At 29.2% G+C, this 18040-nt stretch overlaps 2 protein-coding genes across 3 annotated transcripts; one reads left to right on the top strand and one right to left on the bottom strand.

Moving 5' to 3' along the window:
• Window positions 1-3754: 3754 nt before the first annotated feature.
• LOC133033944 (uncharacterized) lies at window positions 3755-4306 on the top strand. The gene has a single exon (XM_061108994.1). The coding sequence runs from the start codon at window positions 3755-3757 to the stop codon at window positions 4304-4306; it is 552 nt and encodes a 183-aa protein (XP_060964977.1).
• Window positions 4307-8404: 4098 nt separating this feature from the next.
• Window positions 8405-10817, bottom strand: LOC133034613 (protein neprosin-like). 2 transcript variants are annotated; one of them, XM_061109741.1, is made up of 8 exons: window positions 10758-10817; window positions 10394-10567; window positions 10227-10319; window positions 9893-10102; window positions 9643-9798; window positions 9450-9503; window positions 9227-9364; window positions 8405-9071 (listed from the first exon to the last, which is right to left on the bottom strand). In XM_061109741.1, exons 2-8 carry the CDS (start codon window positions 10550-10552, stop codon window positions 8706-8708), a joined length of 1176 nt encoding a protein of 391 aa, XP_060965724.1. In that variant the 5' UTR covers window positions 10553-10567; window positions 10758-10817; the 3' UTR covers window positions 8405-8705. The 2 variants fall into 2 exon arrangements, with proteins under 2 accessions (XP_060965724.1, XP_060965725.1); XM_061109742.1 differs by having other exon boundaries at window positions 10394-10769.
• Window positions 10818-18040: the final 7223 nt, after the last annotated feature.

Genomic DNA, 18040 nt, shown 5'->3' with positions numbered 1-18040 from the left:
ACATTCATTTTGTAACCAATTCTAAATCCATTTGTTGAATTATCTAGGTTTTAATAAAATCTTAATATATATATATATAGTATATATATATATCTTCATTTGCATCAATTAACAAATAAATCACACTCTGAACTCCTAAAGGCTCCCAATAATAATATTCTCCTCGATTGATCCATGCCAACACCATTTCTTGCCTATATACCTCTTCACCAAATTACCACCTGGTACGTACCCATTGAATAATATATATATATATATATATAATATATATATATATACACATATACACAATTACAAAGGATATCTAAAACTACTGCATGCATGTGCTTCTGTGCTTTAATTTGGGTTTGTAATTTGTTTCTGATTTTTCTCATAATATTATGAAATTTAATTATAACTACTGCATGCATGCCTTATTTATATATATATATATATATATATTTATATGTACATGCACAAACAACATAAATAAATTATATATATTATATATACATTTAATAAGCACATATAATATTCACGTATATATACTTAATATTGGGTTAATTCACATCAGATTATTATTATTATTACTTGATATCAATTAATACCATTTTCAGCTAAGCAAGCTGCTTAATATATATCTATTTAATTATTTATTTTTTTTGTGATCATCAAGGAATAAGTGAGGTTTTTTGTAAAACTCTTCTGAAAATAATAATCTAACAAATACTTCAAGAACCCAATTCTTTGTTATATATATTTATATCTTAGCTAGAGAAATATTAATGGAGTTAGAAACTAAATAATTCATTAATATATATTTACTCAAAAAATGAGAAAATAAATGTCATTTACTTACTTTAATTTTATTTTATTTTGTCTTATTTACTTACTTTAATATGTTATAGTAATTATTATTAATTTTTTAAATTGATTTTGCAGAAATGGCTCTAGTTTATTACTTCACCATCTGCTTGGTAGTATTACTTCCAACTGTCTTAGCCCAAAGTCAGAAAGATGATGGTAACCATCATAAGTATTTGAGTTCAAAAACTGAAATTTTTCTCATGGTGCTTTTAATCGGGGCATTTTTCTTAATTTCTATTATTAAATGTATACATATATTATATCACGATAACTTTCACGGTGATGAAGAAAATCCATCTGTGCAATTATCTGTGCAAAATGCATCTGAAGATAATGCACCAGCCGTGAATTTACCTGTACAAAATGCATCTGAAGATAATGCACCAGCCGTGAATTTACCTGCACAAAATGCACCTGGAGAAATTGTACCCGTGCTTACTATAGATGCATTTCCCGAAGACAAGTATCCGTATGGAGATGATACAATATTTGAAGGAGAAGAATGTCCAATATGCTTAGAAGAATACGAAGAGGGAGCGACCGTAAGAAAATTTCCTTGCGGTCATGTATTTCACCCTGAGTGTATGCAAAATATATTAAACAGTAGACTTAAGAAGTGTCCTAATTGTAGATTTATGTTTGCTTAGTACTTATCTTATATAAGTTTTAAAATAAATGTAATTTGGTTCAAATTAATAATATAATAGTGTATTTTTTTTCTCAAATAGTATAATTTGGTTCTTCCACGCCAAAGCTACCGCTCGAAGACGGCACAATTCTATTCAGAAGCTGAAGGATGATACGGGAAAATGGGTTGGTTGGGAGGATGATCTTCCTAATGTGGTAACTTCCTATTTTTCTCATCTTTTTGGTGCTGAAAATGTGGTTTATGGGGGTTATCTTGCTTGTGTTCAGCCGCGTATAACTGATGTACAAAATGCCCAGCTCACAAGTGACGTTACAACTGAAGAGATCAAAAAAGCTTTGTTCCAAATGCACCCCGAAAAGTCTCCCCGGACTGACGGAATGACCCCGGGGTTTTATCAAAAGTTCTGGCATATTGTTGGCGATGATATTGTGGCCATGGTACGATCTTTTTTCTCTAATGGAGTTATTTCTAGTGATTTAAATAAGACAAATATTGTTTTAATCCCTAAGAAAAAACTTCCTGAACATATGAGTGATCTTAGGCCAATCTCATTGTGTAATGTTCTGTATAAGATCATTTCTAAAGTTCTAGCCAATAGATTGAAAGAAGCCTTACCTAATGTTATTTCCAACACACAAAGTGCTTTCTTGCCGGGGCGGTTGATATCAGATAATATTATGGTGTCATTTGAAATCATGCATTACTTGAAGAGGAAAAGAATGGGCAAAGAAGGGTTTATGGCTCTTAAATTGGACATGAGTAAGGCGTATGACAGAGTTGGGTGGAACTTCTTAGAAGCCATGTTACTTCGTATGGGGTTTGGTTCTCATTTTGTTGCTCTGATTATGTCTTGTGTCTCAACAGTGTCTTACAATGTCACATATGGGGGGCGAGTTATGGGTCCTATATATCCAGGCAGAGGTATTCGACAAGGTGATCCACTTTCCCCGTATCTTTTTCTGGTGTGTGCTGAGGGTCTATCTGCTCTGCTGAAACATTATGAACAGCAACGTTGGCTAACTGGATGTCAAGTTGCTAGGGGAGCGCCTCGTGTGTCACATATGCTTTTTGCTGATGATAGCTATGTGTATTGCAAGGCTAACGATGAGGAGTCTGAAAGAGTGTTGCAGTTGTTCAATGTGTATCAAAGAGCCTCGGGTCAGCAAATTAATCGAGCCAAGTCATCCATCTTCTTCAGTAAGAATATTAATGAAGGAACTCGGGCTAGATTGTGTAGTATTCTGGGTATGAATGCAGCTATGGAGAATAGCATGTACTTGGGCTTACCTTGTACAATGGGTCGGAATAAGAATGCTATACTTGGATTTCTTAAGGATAAAATGCAGAAGAAAATTTTCTCTTGGGAGACAAGATTTTTGTCTAAAGCGGGAAAAGAAGTGCTTTTGAAATCAGTTGCTCAAGCCTTGCCTTGTTATGCTATGAGTGTATTCTTACTCACTCAGGAAATTTGCTCTAATCTTGAAGGTATGATGTCTAAATTCTGGTGGAAATCTCAGTCTAATTCTTCTAGTAAGGGAGTGAGTTGGATGAGTTGGAAGAAGCTTTGTCGTCACAAGAATGAGGGTGGTATTGGCTTTCGAGACCTTCGTAACTACAATCTTTCTTTTCTTGGAAAGCAAGGTTGGAGATTATTAACCAATGAGAATTCTTTGGTTAGTAGGATTTACAAAGCAAGATACTATCCTAATGGTTCTTATCTCACGGCTGAGATTGGTTCGAATCCTAGCTTTATTTGGAGAAGCATTTTAGAAGCCAAAGATTTGGTTTCGGCTGGTGCAAGAAGATCAATTGGAGGGGGTGCTTCTGTCAGCATTCTTCGTGATCCATGGTTGCCTCACAACTTGAATCCTTTTGTTCTTTCTAGTCACCCTGCTCTGGTAGGAAAAATGGTGTTCAACTTGTTTTTGGATGGACAGAGATGTTGGGATTTAGAGGTGCTAGAAGACCTGTGTGAAGAGAGGGACAAAGATTTAATTGTTTCTATACAACTTAGTGAGTCGAGTGGACGAAGATGGCTGGGTACGGAACAAGTCATCTTCGGGTTTTTATACAATCAAGAGTGCCTACTCTTATCTGCAGCAGAACACAGCCACGGTAGACTTGGTTCAGAACTCAGATGGGTTCAAAAAACTCTGGCAGCTTGATATTCCTCAGAAGGTTCAACACTTTTTATGGCGTGCAACATCGGGATGTCTCCCAACTAAAGTACAGCTGAATACAAAGCATGTGAATATCGAAATGGTGTGTCCCTTCGCAATTTCTCTCGCCGAAACGATATGTCACATTCTCTTGGGCTGTAGCTTTAGTCGTTCATGCTGGTCTCTCTCGGCAGTGCACGTTACTGGTGCACACGGTGAAGATTTCAGCGACTGGTTTTTTGCTTTAATGGCCTCTAATCCTCCTGAAGTGGTTCGGGAAGCAGCTATGATTAGCTGGAAAATATGGGCGGTCCGTAATGATCTTGTGTGGAATGACAAGACTTGTTCAGCGTATGAAGTGGTTCGATCGGCTAGAGTCGTCCTTGACCAATGGTTAAGTGCTCAATCACAAAAACATGGGGCATTATTAATAGATGATATTAATAATGTTACTGAGCACTGGAAGAAACCAATGTTAAATAAGGTTAAGGTCAATGTTGATGGTGCCATTTTTCAAGCGGAGAACAAGTTCGGTTTTGGATGTATAGCAAGAGATCACAATGGACAGCTTATTGAAGCTATCTCAGGGAGCCGAGTTGGATTGGTTCAGCCTTTGAAGTTCTTGAAGTATTTGGGGTCAAAGAAGCCTTAAGTTGGATAAAAAGAAAGAAGTGGGCAAGTGTGGTGATCGAGACCGATGCGTTACTGGTGGTTCAGGCAATTCAAAGTTCTATTTGCATGCCATCACAGTTTGGTCTAATTGTTCGAGATTGTCGAGAGCTTCTTTCTAATTTAAATGACGTTTCTTTAAGTTTTGTAAAACGATCTGCAAACGAGGCTGCTCATTGCATAGCAAGAGGGTCTAGTTTAAAGTCAGATTGTATTTTCAGTGGGATTACCGCTCCTTTTCAATTAATGTCTATTGTAACTACTGAAAGTTATTGAAAAAATTCCATCCTTTATTCAAAAAAAATGAATATTCATGAGAAAAAAAAAACTTACTCCCCAACCAGCTTGAATGGTATGAAGTCCATTTTGTAATTTTATTCGACCGAAAGTATATTTTGAGCCAGTAACATTATATAGTGTGTAAAAACTTACAAATGTTCCACGTACCTCCATTGTATTTCTTGGTTGGATCAGATGTGTAAACAAGTGCATGCTATTATATTCAAATTCAAAATATAATTATATTTCAATTATTGAGTACACCATTTAATTTGTCAAAACAATATTTAAATCTAAAATATGCTTACATGAAAAGTAGGAGGAGAATTAATTCTTGAAGCATATGACTTTGTAAATAATTTGGCTCTAATAAGATCTTCCTTGGTACTTCTTCTTATTGGAATAAATCTAATTGGACATTTTTCACCTTTTAACCCACTATTTATCGATACTTGTTTCACATTTTTTGGAGGCTTGTCTTCCCTAACCATCGGGTTGGGATGAGAAGAAGGTCCCATCTATACCACAAAAACTCATGCTTATTTACTATGGTTTTAGAAAATTAAAATATAATGAGCTATTAGAGAAGTAATTATTTGAGAAAAACATACCCGAAAATCATATTTGTGATTCTTCAATAAAGGATGATCAAATGCTGGTTGTTCGTAAAAATTAATACAATCACAAATATCTCCATGTTGTGTCTGTACATAACACAGAACAAGTTAGATAAGTAGGAGATAAAGATGAAGATGAAATTATTATTAATAATAAAAGAATAAAAATACTTTTATAGTCTTTATTGATGATTTGTTCAATCTCTCAAGTTGATTCTCTATTTTCAGAAGTTCATCTCTTAATAATTTTGTTGGTTCTTCTTGAGATTCACAATAATATAAAAATAGGAAATTTACAAAAATACTGAAATTTGAGTTAACTTTTACAAAAATACTATCACACGGAAATTTTTTCAAAAATACTGTGTTTCTATAAAACACCAGTAAAACACAAAACAGAACAACTCAAAACAACAGTAGAACACTAGTAAAACACCAGTAGAACATCAGTGAAAACTTAACACAGTATACTGCAGTATGAAACTTATAAAAAAACACAGTAAAAAAGTAAAAAATACCGCCTGACAGTATTTTTGTAAAAAAATAACGAAAGTTAGTATACTATGTAAATTTCCCTATAAAAATTTACACAATACAATAGCAACGATAAAAAATCCTTTTATACTCATATCTATGTTGAAAGATTTTATCTGCAATACAAATATATACATTCAAATTAGCCAAAGAATAAGTAAATCTACCATCAATAAAATAAACAATATTTGCATCTCATATACAAAACAATACATAATAGCTTCTCCAATGTTAAATCTTGTATGAATAACAATATATTTTAATTCTCTCTCTCTCTCTCTCTCACAAAGTATTCTAAACACTTTTACACAAAAATCCACCAATATATATCTTTTTTTTTTAAAGCTATATATTTATATATCTAATAAGATACTAAAAAGAAATCATATACCAGCTAAGAGCTAGCTTAATATATTATGAGAGACTTTTCAATACATGAATTAGAGAATGAATTATTATGTAGATGAAATGAAAATTAATTAAAAAGAATAAATATTTAATTAATACTAATAATATATTTACTTATTTAGTCTTTGGTATACAAATATTTCCTTTTTTTGCTTTTGATAAATCACAAATTTATTTACATTAAAAATGGTGAAATGGAAAAGGTAAAACAATGCATAAAATGGTATGTTGTGAGAGAGTTTCAATATTTACAATGTTGACTATGATTTTGATATTTTCAATCAAGAATGAAATATTTAAATAAATAAAAATAAATAAATATTATTAGCTGTATAATTAAATGCAATTTTAAGTTACAAAACTAGAGAATGAAATTTCAATATTTGCAATGTTGAGCTTAATTGATTTTGTTATTTTTATTGTGAGAGTGAGTTTATGTGTATAGAAATGAATATTTGTTTTTTTTTGACGTTACGAGTCATTTAAATATTAATTATACTATTTTCTAAGAATATTTTTATAGCTTTACAATTAATTATACTCATTCAAAAAAAATTAAATACTATTTACGTTATAAAGTAATCTTTAGCAATTAGCATGTGCATGTATGACACTTGTTTTTCATTCATTGAAGTAACATTGAAATATTAAAATATTCACTAAAATAACACATTTGGAGAAATTTATAGTACAATAAACTTATAGTATTTTGGTATACTTTCTATTTTTTCTAAATCTAAAAACTAACTTTTTAGTGCATTTCTTTTCATTATCCTGTACGCTATAAATATTTAAAATTACATGTAAATAGGGTCGGCTTGAGAATATATGTTTCTAATGCGAATAAAATTTTAGAACCCTCACATTCGAAGTACTCATGACATTGTATAATATATTATACATCCTAACTAATTAATTAAGCTATGAATATTTATTGTTTACAATACAATATAAATTAATTTTACTTAAATAAAAGTCTAATAAAATTTTTTATTTTTTATTTTAGACCCCCAAAAAATATAAATCCTAAGCACGGATCTAGCCCGCCTATGTCGAGAGTCGGCCCTGCTTTTAAAGTTTTAAAAATATTCTCAATATGTTTAGTACCAAAAATAAGATTCAAATACGTGCTTTTATTGCATGTGTAACTGTTTTTTCATATACGAATAACATGCAACTTTTTATTTACTTATTTTAAAGATGATTATACTTTTTGAGAGATAAAAATGACACTTATTATTTACTTTCATCATTTTCATGTATCCTATTAGTGTAATTGGCTAATGATATATGCTTCTCCCCAAGATAGTTTAGACATATAGTTTGACTTAGCTTCTATAAACTATTTTTAGCTTTTAGAATTAGAAAAGCCCTTCTAAGTAGGGGTAGGCATTATCCAATCCAATCCAATTGAACCGAACCGATCCAATTCAATCAAATTACAAAAAAGTTATCCAATTACAATTAGATTGGATTGGATGCTAAAAGTTGGATTCTAATTGGATTGGATCGGTTATTGGATGTCAATCTTAATATCCAATTAAAAACCGATCCAATCCAATTACATTTATATATATTAAAAAATTACTTATATAATAAAAAATATTAAAAAATATAATAAATATTTATTATATTTTTACTAGATTTTTTTTGTATGTTGAATTTGTAACACTTAATTGCTTAGTATATTTATTTTCATAATGTTTTGTTCTATTTTATTACTTAAAAATGTTGTTGTTTTAATTATTTAAAACTTTTAGCTACAATACATTTGTAAGAATAGTATGTTTATGAAATATTAAACTTAAATAAAAAGTGATACTTAGTTTTTTACGTATTTTTCTTTATATTTAAGTTAATATTAAAATTTAGGTGTGTAATTGGATATCCAATTAAAAAACCAATCCAATCCAATTAGTAATTGGATTGGATTTTGAGGTCTAATTAGATTGGATCGGATGATGATTTTTCAAATCCAATTACTAATTAGATTGGATCGGATGAGAAAAAAAAGGTTGAATTGGATCGGATGCCCACCCCTACTTCTAAGCGTAATTGGATAAAAAATAATTTTTTTTTTTTAAATTAAAAGTTTTTTTGGGAAGAAACTATTGTACTTCTATAAAGATTTTTGAGAAAGTATTTTTAAAGTTAAAATATAATTTACATAATTTCTAATTTACTCACAAAGATCTTTTTCTTAATGATATCAAACTAATTTGAAAACTACTTTTCATTAAAAAAAATCTTTATATAATAGTTATCAAAACAATAAAAATAAGTCAAAACTTAAACTTATCTTATACAAATTTATTACTTTGATTAAAATATTTTTTTTATGTTACTCAACTAGTCTCCTTCGGTTTGATCTCTTACTTATATGAACACATTATTTTCGAGTATCATTCATGCACTTGAGAGTATAACATTTAAAATGTCCCTATTTTCGAGTTCAACTATATTTATATCAAAAGCACAAATAAAAACACATTTATTTTTTTTCTCATGAAAAAGATAGTTTGGTGGTAATACAATGTAAATAAGTTATCTAGGACCAGGGCCACCATATGTCATAACATGTCCAAAGTCACGATGAAATCCCCAATCTTTTACTAAATAAAAGTCAATATCAATTGAAGAAATTTTTGTGTTTTTAGCATCTTCTTGTATGTGCCCCTCGTTTATAGTTGTCAATTCCCTACAATATGCATCATAACGAGTATCTTGTTTTAGAAGTAAACCAGACCCCATTGGAGGACCAATTTGACCAAGAGGACTGTAAGTTTCTCCTCCCCAGTCAATATATGTAGCCAAGTCTTTTAATCCACCACTAAATATGCTTGATGGCCAATATCCAATTTGATCATGATCTTTTGTAAGTTGAAGCCACCAATTTCCAGTAACTTGATCCTATTATATCATATCAAATTAACAAGTACAATATTAATACAACCCACAATTTTAAATATATAATACAATTTTGTTCATTTAAAGCAAAAATATTCAACAAAAACTTGGTAGGGAAAAAAGATTAAAATTTAAATAAAATATTTAATTTTATTTACCCGATAAATATAGATTCCAATTTCCCATGTAGGAAAAGTACCAGGGTGAGTTTCTCTTAGAATCCTGTCGATCATAGGTTGAGGGTCAACCAAAACAAATCCTGGACACACTGTATTGAAACATGATAATTCACCAGCCTACAAAAATATTGATACATGAGTTACACATAACTACACAACGAATATGAAGAAATCTTAAATAATAACATAAAATTATGATAACCTGAAAATATATGAAGATCCGAGTTTTATTGTCTCCATATACACTTGGATTTACCTAAGAAATGATAGTATAACAAAATAACAAGTGAACAAAATATTCTAAAAAATTATAATTTATCTAAAAATATTTAGTTTAATTGTTTTTAACAACAAAGAATATAGTAGAAAGATTATTCAAGAGAAATAAAACTTACTCCCCAGCCAGCTTGAATGATATCAAGTCCATTTTGTAATTTTATTCGACCGAAAGTGTATTGTGAGTCAGTGACATTATATAGTGTGTAAAAACTTGCAATTGTGCCACCTCCATTGTATTTCTTGGTTGAATCAGATGTGTAAACAAGTGCATGCTATGATATTCAAATTCAAATTGTAATTATATTTCAATAATGGAATACGATATTTACTTTATCAAAACAAAATGAAAATGTAAAATATGCTTACATGAGAAGTAGGAGGAGAATTAATTCTTGAGGTATAAGACTTTGTAAATAGTTTGGCTCTGATAAGATCTTCTTTAGTAGTTCTTCTTATGGGAACAAACCCAATTGGGCATTTTTCACCCTTTAACCCACTATTTATCGATACTTGTCTCACATTCTTTGGAGGCTTATCTTCCCTAACCATCGGGGCCATATGAGAAGAAGGTTTCATCTACACAATAAATATTTATACTCCATATAGATATAAGTGTATTATATTACATATTGGCTATTGTTTTGGAAAAATAAAAAAACTAATGAGCTATTAGAGAAATAATTATTCAGGAAGAACGTACTTGAAAGTCATATTTGTGATTCTTCAATAAAGGATGATCAAATGCTGGTTGTTCGTAAAAATCAATACAATCATAAATATCTCCATAGTGTGTCTGTGCATGACATAAATAAGTTAGATAAATGATTAGATGAAAATAAATTAATAATAATAAAAGAAAAATATTACTTTTATAGTCTTGATTGATGACTTGTTCAATCGCTCAAGTTGATTTTCTATTTCCAGAAGTTCATCTCTTGATAATTCTATTAGTTGTTCTTCAGATTCGCAATAACATAAAAGTGTAGACAACATAATTGCAACCATAAAAAATCCCCTCATACCCATATCGAAAGATTTTATCTGCAATAAAAATATACATTCACATTAGCCAAAGAAACAAAGTAAATCTACCAACAGAAAAAAATATCTTATATGAATTATATCAACAATAACTATTCTAATCCTCTCTCACAAAATATTCTCATGAAAAAATTTATACAAATCGACCATAATATATATTTATATATACTGAAAAACTAAAATCACATACCAGCTAATAGGTAGCTTAATATATTAAGAGAGACTTTTCAATATGGATGAATTTGATAATAGAGTTAATTATATAGAGAATGAATTATTATGTAGGTCCATTGAAAATTAATTAATTAAAAAGAATAAATATTTAATACTAATAATTTACGTTATTTAGTCTTTGGTAAAATAAATATTTTATTGTCTTTCTTTTCAGTGTAACGTAAATAACTACAAATTTATTTACATTGAAAATTGAGATATAAAAAAGGTAAAACTATACTTAAAATGGCATATGACTGTAATTTTCATATTTTCAATCAAGAATAAAATGTGATAAAAAAATTGAATATTATTAGCTGTATAATTAAATATAATTTTACGTTACAAAACTAGAAAACAATATTTATATAAGTAAAAAAAAAATACAGTTACAAAAATGTTAATATATATATATTTTTTGAACAGATACATTTTTTTTTTTAATTTTTGAAATTTGAACAAATGCATTGTTGTAAGAATATTAGTAACAATTGGCACCTTAATTTATTGAAGTAATTAGGCACGACATAAAAATTTTAAGAGCTTTTTTCTTATTTTAAATGACAAAAAAAAAAAAAAACTATAATACTTTAGTCACAAACCTTTGCTCCTAGTCTTGACACTTGCCTTAATCTCTGGATCTCTTCATCTTGTTGGATAATTCGGGCTTGCATCTCTGCAAAGCTTTGCTTCCAGTCCTGAGGAACTTGTAACGGATTTTCATAACCACCTCTATTTAATCTACCACAACCTCTGCCACATTCACAGAGATGAGGATGATTTTGACCTCCCTGACCGCCTTCTATCTCAACCATATTACCAAGACGTATCATGTTTCGTCAGGTGTCTATATTATAGGACTAGCCTGTGAACCTATAAGTCAGGTAGGTCAGATAATGATCAAATACAATCCAACTACCGCATACATAGAATTTTAGGCAATGCACTATTCATCTAGCATATTACTAACATGCTTCTTATCTTGCTTTTCTAATCAAATAAATTACTAAACAAGTAAAGACTTACTGAACTATGAGTCGAGCTTATCTCTGAGGATGATTGTATATATCTTGACAGTCTTCGGTAAACAACCTGGCAGCTCTGATGCCAAATTATAACGCCATACTTGCTTAGGCACTATACAATGATTTTTTTTTAATTATTGTGCACGCCTTTGCTAATCAAATTTCTTGAAAAATGCAATAATTAAAACTTTAAAATTAAACTTTAACTTTAATAGATACATAACTTTACATAATTTTTGGGATCCCATTTAAAAATTTAAAACAATATACAAAATACGTTTTCACAAAAGTGTGGCCAAGTAAAAACAAAATAAAAGTTCATGTCGTCCCAAAACTGAACACTCTAGGCCTAACAATTCTGATATGTACAATCACCTGCAAGCTCTAGACTCGCTACTGCTCAGCCTTTGCCTTTCTCTTACCTACACATGTAAACATATCTATCAGTTAACAAACTCAGTAAGAAAAGCATAAAACATATAAATATATTACCGACTTGTGTCTAGGCGCCCATACACCTATCTACAAAGACTTAACAGATAAATCAAGAACGTTCTTGCCTTTGGTAAGATTGATCATAATATTAGCCACTACTAGCATGGTTGCGCTGCAAACCCAGCACGATAATTGTACTTCTATGATAGCATCGTTCTATACCTAAAAGTACCATTGACCATAATATCACTCTTAACCAGTACTATACTCGTACTGTTGACCAGGTACTATAGTTTGTACAGCTATGACAACATCAATTAGTACTTTATGGAATTAAATATTAGTCAAAACTAGCAATATACTCGCACTGCTGACCCGACACTATAGTTTGCACCGCTATGATACCAATTCATATATTCTAGCAACATAAATATGTATATCACGTTCACACATATACATATATACATCTTAATCTATTCTTACCTCGTTTTTGAATTCAAGTGTTCCGGTCAACCTGAATAGAAATATCACTCGCTAAACAAAGACCTTATGTCACATTTACGTAAAAACAGGTAAATAACTTGCTAAAAACCTTATCAAGGACCTAATTACATGACCAATATGACCAACATAATTAACATGGTCGACAAATATGATCAACGTGACCAATATGACCAACTTGTAGGGGCTATTCCTGAAGACTAGGTGACTCATACGAATTTGAGCCTACGTAAAGAAGTACTTTGTGTTAGCCATGTGCCCTCAAAGCCATACAAGAATATCTACAACAACTATCATTTTTTTAAAATATATTTTTTAGAATCTTATTTTATATTTTAAAACTAACTCAATTATAGTTAGGAAAGGAAGTATATCGAGTTAATAAATTTTAAACCCTACAATGTAAATCTACATAAAAGTGGTGAAGTCACTTGTAAATAGATTCTTCTCGGACTCTTACTTTCTCACATTCTAAAATCTCACTTGAGGAATATTGAACTCTTAGAGAATATAACTTTGGAGAAGTCTCATCAAGCATTGAGATTAATAATACTTCAAGTGAACTAGTCTATTATAGCACAAAGAGGGTGAACCACTATAAAAATTCGTTGTTCATCTTGCTCGTTTACAATTTTTTTAGATCTGTTGACAAAAAACCGCATCAACAATTTAAACAAAACTATCATTATTTTTAGATATTTGGTTTGAAATATTATTTTATTATTATTTTGTATTTTAAAATTATTTGTATGTATATATATTTTTATACACAAAAACAACATAAATACTATAGCTACATTTAACAAACGTACGTAATATTCACTCAATTAACATATTTGAGATTATTATATATATGGGTGAACTTTTAATGGGTACTACCCATGAATGGGTAAAATTATAAAATTTTGAGTTTTTATACTTAATTTTTCTATCTAATTAAAAAAATCTTCTATTTTTATATCATATGGGCTGAGAATGTTCCATCAGTAAAAAAAAAATTAAAAAAAAAGTTTTTTAGCAAGAAAAATAAGAAAAGAAAAAGTTGAGTTTGAGTTAAATATTTTTGTATGAACATATTTTTGATATAGTGTAAAAAGAGATATTTTTTGATTTTTTTTTTTTAATTAAGTAGTTAAATTAAACATAAAAATTCAAATTTGTGATTTCATTATTCGTTATTAGATCAAAATTCGATGGTTTGATATTTTTAAAATTAATATTTATACTTAAATTTATTTAGTAACTATTCATGGGTAATACCCATTAAAAAGTGTTCTATATATATATATATATTCGTTGAGATCAGATTATTATTATTATTACATTATATCAATTAATATCATTTTCAGCTGCTTATTATGTATGTAATATATATTTGTTTATTTATCAATATAACAATGTTCTACTTTACATATAGTTTATAATAAAAAAAATATCACTATAAAAAATCTTACTTTTAGTCACAACAAAATTTGAGACTAAAAGTAAAAAAATTGCGAGTAATTATAAAATATCATTAATTCTTATGTTGTGACTAAAATGTCCGTAGCTAAATGTATTAGTCACAAAAATTATAATTTATTATAATTAAATGTGTTTTTAGTTGCAATATTTGTTGTGGCTAAAATTAAATTAGTAACAACTTGTAACTAAATGCTATATTTTAGTTACAAGTAACATTTTGTTGTGACTAAAAGTTACATTTAGTCACAATTTTCTTTTTATTGTGACTAAAAAATTGTCACTAAAAATAACTGTTTTTTGTAGTGGATATTAAAAAGCTTTTGGTACTCTTCTTCTTCCTATTATCATCCACAAATTATTTTTCTTTTACTTTTGTTTTTTGTTGGTTAATGTGACAGTCAGTAGTCCCGTGATCCGTAAGGGGAAATACGGGTAAGCTGTACAATCTCACTCACTTTGGGGAAGGTCAAGTGGGATGATTCTGAGACTGTGTAGGTATGGGAGTACACAGTTAAAGAGAGCTTAAATGGATTGATTGGTATTACCTATATTAACAAGGTGCATCTTGTTTTTCGGTAGCCCATCACGAAAGAACTCCACAGTTAAGCGTGCTTGACTTGGGGCAATTTCAGGATTAGTGATCTCCTGGAAAATTTTCCTAAGAAGCGTGCGAGTGAGGACAATGCTGGAAACACTTGTGTTGGTATATGTAGGGTCAGTCATCAATCCAGGAAGCATTCAGAGTGGCTTACTCGTGTATAAGAGCCATTATTCTGTAGATGTAATGGCCTAATGAAAGGTTGAAGCGGGGACGTTACAGTTAATTTGAGAATTAGCAACATATTAATGAAGTTACTGTTTTTTTTTTTTTTTTTTTACTTAATATTAACAAAAACGCCCTACAAAGTATAAATTTTCTCTTAAATATAACTAATAAAAATTTATATGTTTGCTAATACAAATAATATATATTTATCACCCACTAAATAAAATTTGTTAGTCGTGACTATTTATAATTAATGAATATAGCTAGGTCTAAGCTTGTGGGAATGATATTCTTTCTTTTTATATCTATAAAATATTTATAAATTAAGCTATATATATATAGCTATGAAATTGAGTATTTTTAGATAAATGAATGTATAATTTGGTAATCAATTCTAAATGTGAATGTTTTAGTGGGTTGTGTTGAGTTCTCCATTAATTCAAAAATGGTAATTGATTAATTAATGTGATAATAAAAACAAAGGAATTGATGGCGTCAAATATAAGAATGAACACATTTTTGGATAAATATTAATTAATTAATCATGTTTAATATTGGACTATCACTTAAGTTAATTAATATGGGCAAATGAGTAAGTAATTAGGTGTCTATACATTCATTTTGTATCCAATTCTAAATCCATTTGTTGAATTAGCTAGGTTTTAATAAAATCTTAATATTTATATATATATATATATATATCTTCATTTGCATCAATTAACAAATAAATCACACTCTGAACTCCTAAAGGCTCCCAATAATAATATTCTCCTCGATTGATCCATGCCAACACCATTTCTTGCCTATATACCTCTTCACCAAATTACCACCTGGTACGTACCCATTGAATAATATATATATATACAATATATATATATACACACATATACACAATTACAAAGGATATTTAAGCTACTGCATGCATGTGCTTCTGTGCTTTAATTTGGGTTTGTAATTTGTTTCTGATTTTTCTCATAATATTATGAAATTTAATTATAACTACTGCATGCATGCCTTATATAAATATATATATATATATATATTTATATGTACATGCACAAACAACATAAATAAATTATATATATTATATATACATTTAATAAGCACATATAATATTCACGTATATATACTTAATATTGGGTTAATTCACATCAGATTATTATTATTATTACTTGATATCAATTAATACCATTTTCAGCTAAGCAAGCTGCTTAATATATATCTATTTAATTATTTATTTTTTTTGTGATCATCAAGGAATAAGTGAGGTTTTTTGTAAAACTCTTCTGAAAATAATAATCTAACAAATACTTCAAGAACCCAATTCTTTGTTATATATATTTATATCTTAGCTAGAGAAATATTAATGGAGTTAGAAACTAAATAATTCATTAATATATATTTACTCAAAAAATGAGAAAATAAATGTCATTTACTTACTTTAATTTTATTTTATTTTGTCTTATTTACTTACTTTAATATGTTATAGTAATTATTATTAATTTTTTAAATTGATTTTGCAGAAATGGCTCTAGTTTATTACTTCACCATCAGCTTGGTTGTATTACTTCCAACTGTCTTAGCCCAAAGTCAGAAAGATGATGGTAACCATCATAATAGTATTTGAGTTCAAAAACTGAAATTTTTGCTCATGATGCTTTTAATCGGGGCATTTTTCTTAATTTCTATTATTAAATGTATACATATATTATATCACGATAACTTTCACGGTGATGAAGAAAATCCATCTGTGCAATTATCTGTGCAAAATGCATCTGAAGATAATGCACCGACCGTGAATTTACCTGCACAAAATGCACCTGAAGATAATGCACCAGCAGTGAATTTACCTGCACAAAATGCACCTGAAGAAATTGTACCCGTGCTTACTATAGATGCATTTCCCGAAGACAAGTATCCGTATGGAGATGATACAATATCTGAAGGAGAAGAATGTCCAATATGCTTAGAAGAATACGAAGAGGGAGCGACCGTAAGAAAATTTCCTTGCGGTCATGTATTTCACCCTGAGTGTATGCAAAATATATTAAACAGTAGACTTAAGAAGTGTCCTAATTGTAGATTTATGTTTGCTTAGTACTTATCTTATATAAGTTTTAAAATAAATGTAATTTGGTTCAAATTAATAATATAATAGTGTATTTTTTTTCTCAAATAGTATAATTAAAGCATACAACTTATCTCTTTAGACTTTCATTTTCTTTATTTATTTATTTTGAGCAAATAATAATAATAAATTATGTAAACAACTTATTGATCATTTTGTCTTATTTAAATGTTGTTATTTTTTCTAATTAATTAATTAATAAATAACATATAATGTACAAGGATAAATAAAATTTCAAATATATATAGTCTTCTTTTGTGGTTATAATTATTAATCTATCTATATATAAGTACAAACATATATTTGTCACCTTTGTAGTTGTATATATATATGGAAGGAAATAATACTAATTAATTTTGCCTAAATAACTTTAATATAAATATATATATAAACATATATTTGTCACCTTGTATAGCTGTATATATGTATATATATTCGATAGAAGAAAAGGATAAGAGGAAATATTTGTAGCATATATATACTTGAGCAAAATTCATTTTTATTTTAATTCTACCATGAGATCGATATTCAACGAGTCATTACAGGAAACCCTACGACTTACTATCGCAAGCAACTTATCATTGAATGTCTGAAAATAGGGGACATTCCTAAGACTGTTGCACTAAACAAGGTTGACATGTGGGTTCAAATCCATGATCTTCAATCACGATTCAAGACTAAACATGTCGTTCATGAGGCTAGCAATTATATATATAGATGCTTATATTGATTCATGTGTGAATAATTTCACCATTATTTGTTAGGAATACCTAAGAGTGTGTGTGCATATTGATATTGATGTTCCCCTTAAGAGATGAATGAAGTTTTGATGTTGAGGAAGTGAAGCTTCTTATGCTAATTTCAAATATGAAAAAGTTTCCACATTTTGCTTATTTGTGGTATTATATGGGTCATTTCCAACGATTCTGTGGGAATTGATA

This window comes from Cannabis sativa, chromosome 2, assembly GCF_029168945.1.
Source record: "Cannabis sativa cultivar Pink pepper isolate KNU-18-1 chromosome 2, ASM2916894v1, whole genome shotgun sequence".
Taxonomy (NCBI): Eukaryota; Viridiplantae; Streptophyta; class Magnoliopsida; order Rosales; family Cannabaceae; genus Cannabis; species Cannabis sativa.
Note: the sequence above shows the minus strand (reverse complement) of the source record. Positions and strands in the feature narration are given on the sequence as shown.

What these genes read in the sequence shown, in the direction of transcription:
- LOC133033944 (XM_061108994.1), top strand. Translation starts at nt 3,755, where the DNA reads ATGGTGTGTCCCTTCGCAATTTCTCTCGCCGAAACGATATGTCACATT.
- LOC133034613 (XM_061109741.1), bottom strand. Translation starts at nt 10,552, where the DNA reads ATGGGTATGAGGGGATTTTTTATGGTTGCAATTATGTTGTCTACACTT. An exon ending in ATCACAAATATGACTTTCAA is followed by an intron (nt 10,103 to 10,226) that starts GTACGTTCTTCC and finishes TTTATTGTGTAG; the next exon opens with ATGAAACCTTCTTCTCATAT. An exon ending in TTGGAATCTATATTTATCGG is followed by an intron (nt 9,072 to 9,226) that starts GTAAATAAAATT and finishes ATGATATAATAG; the next exon opens with GATCAAGTTACTGGAAATTG.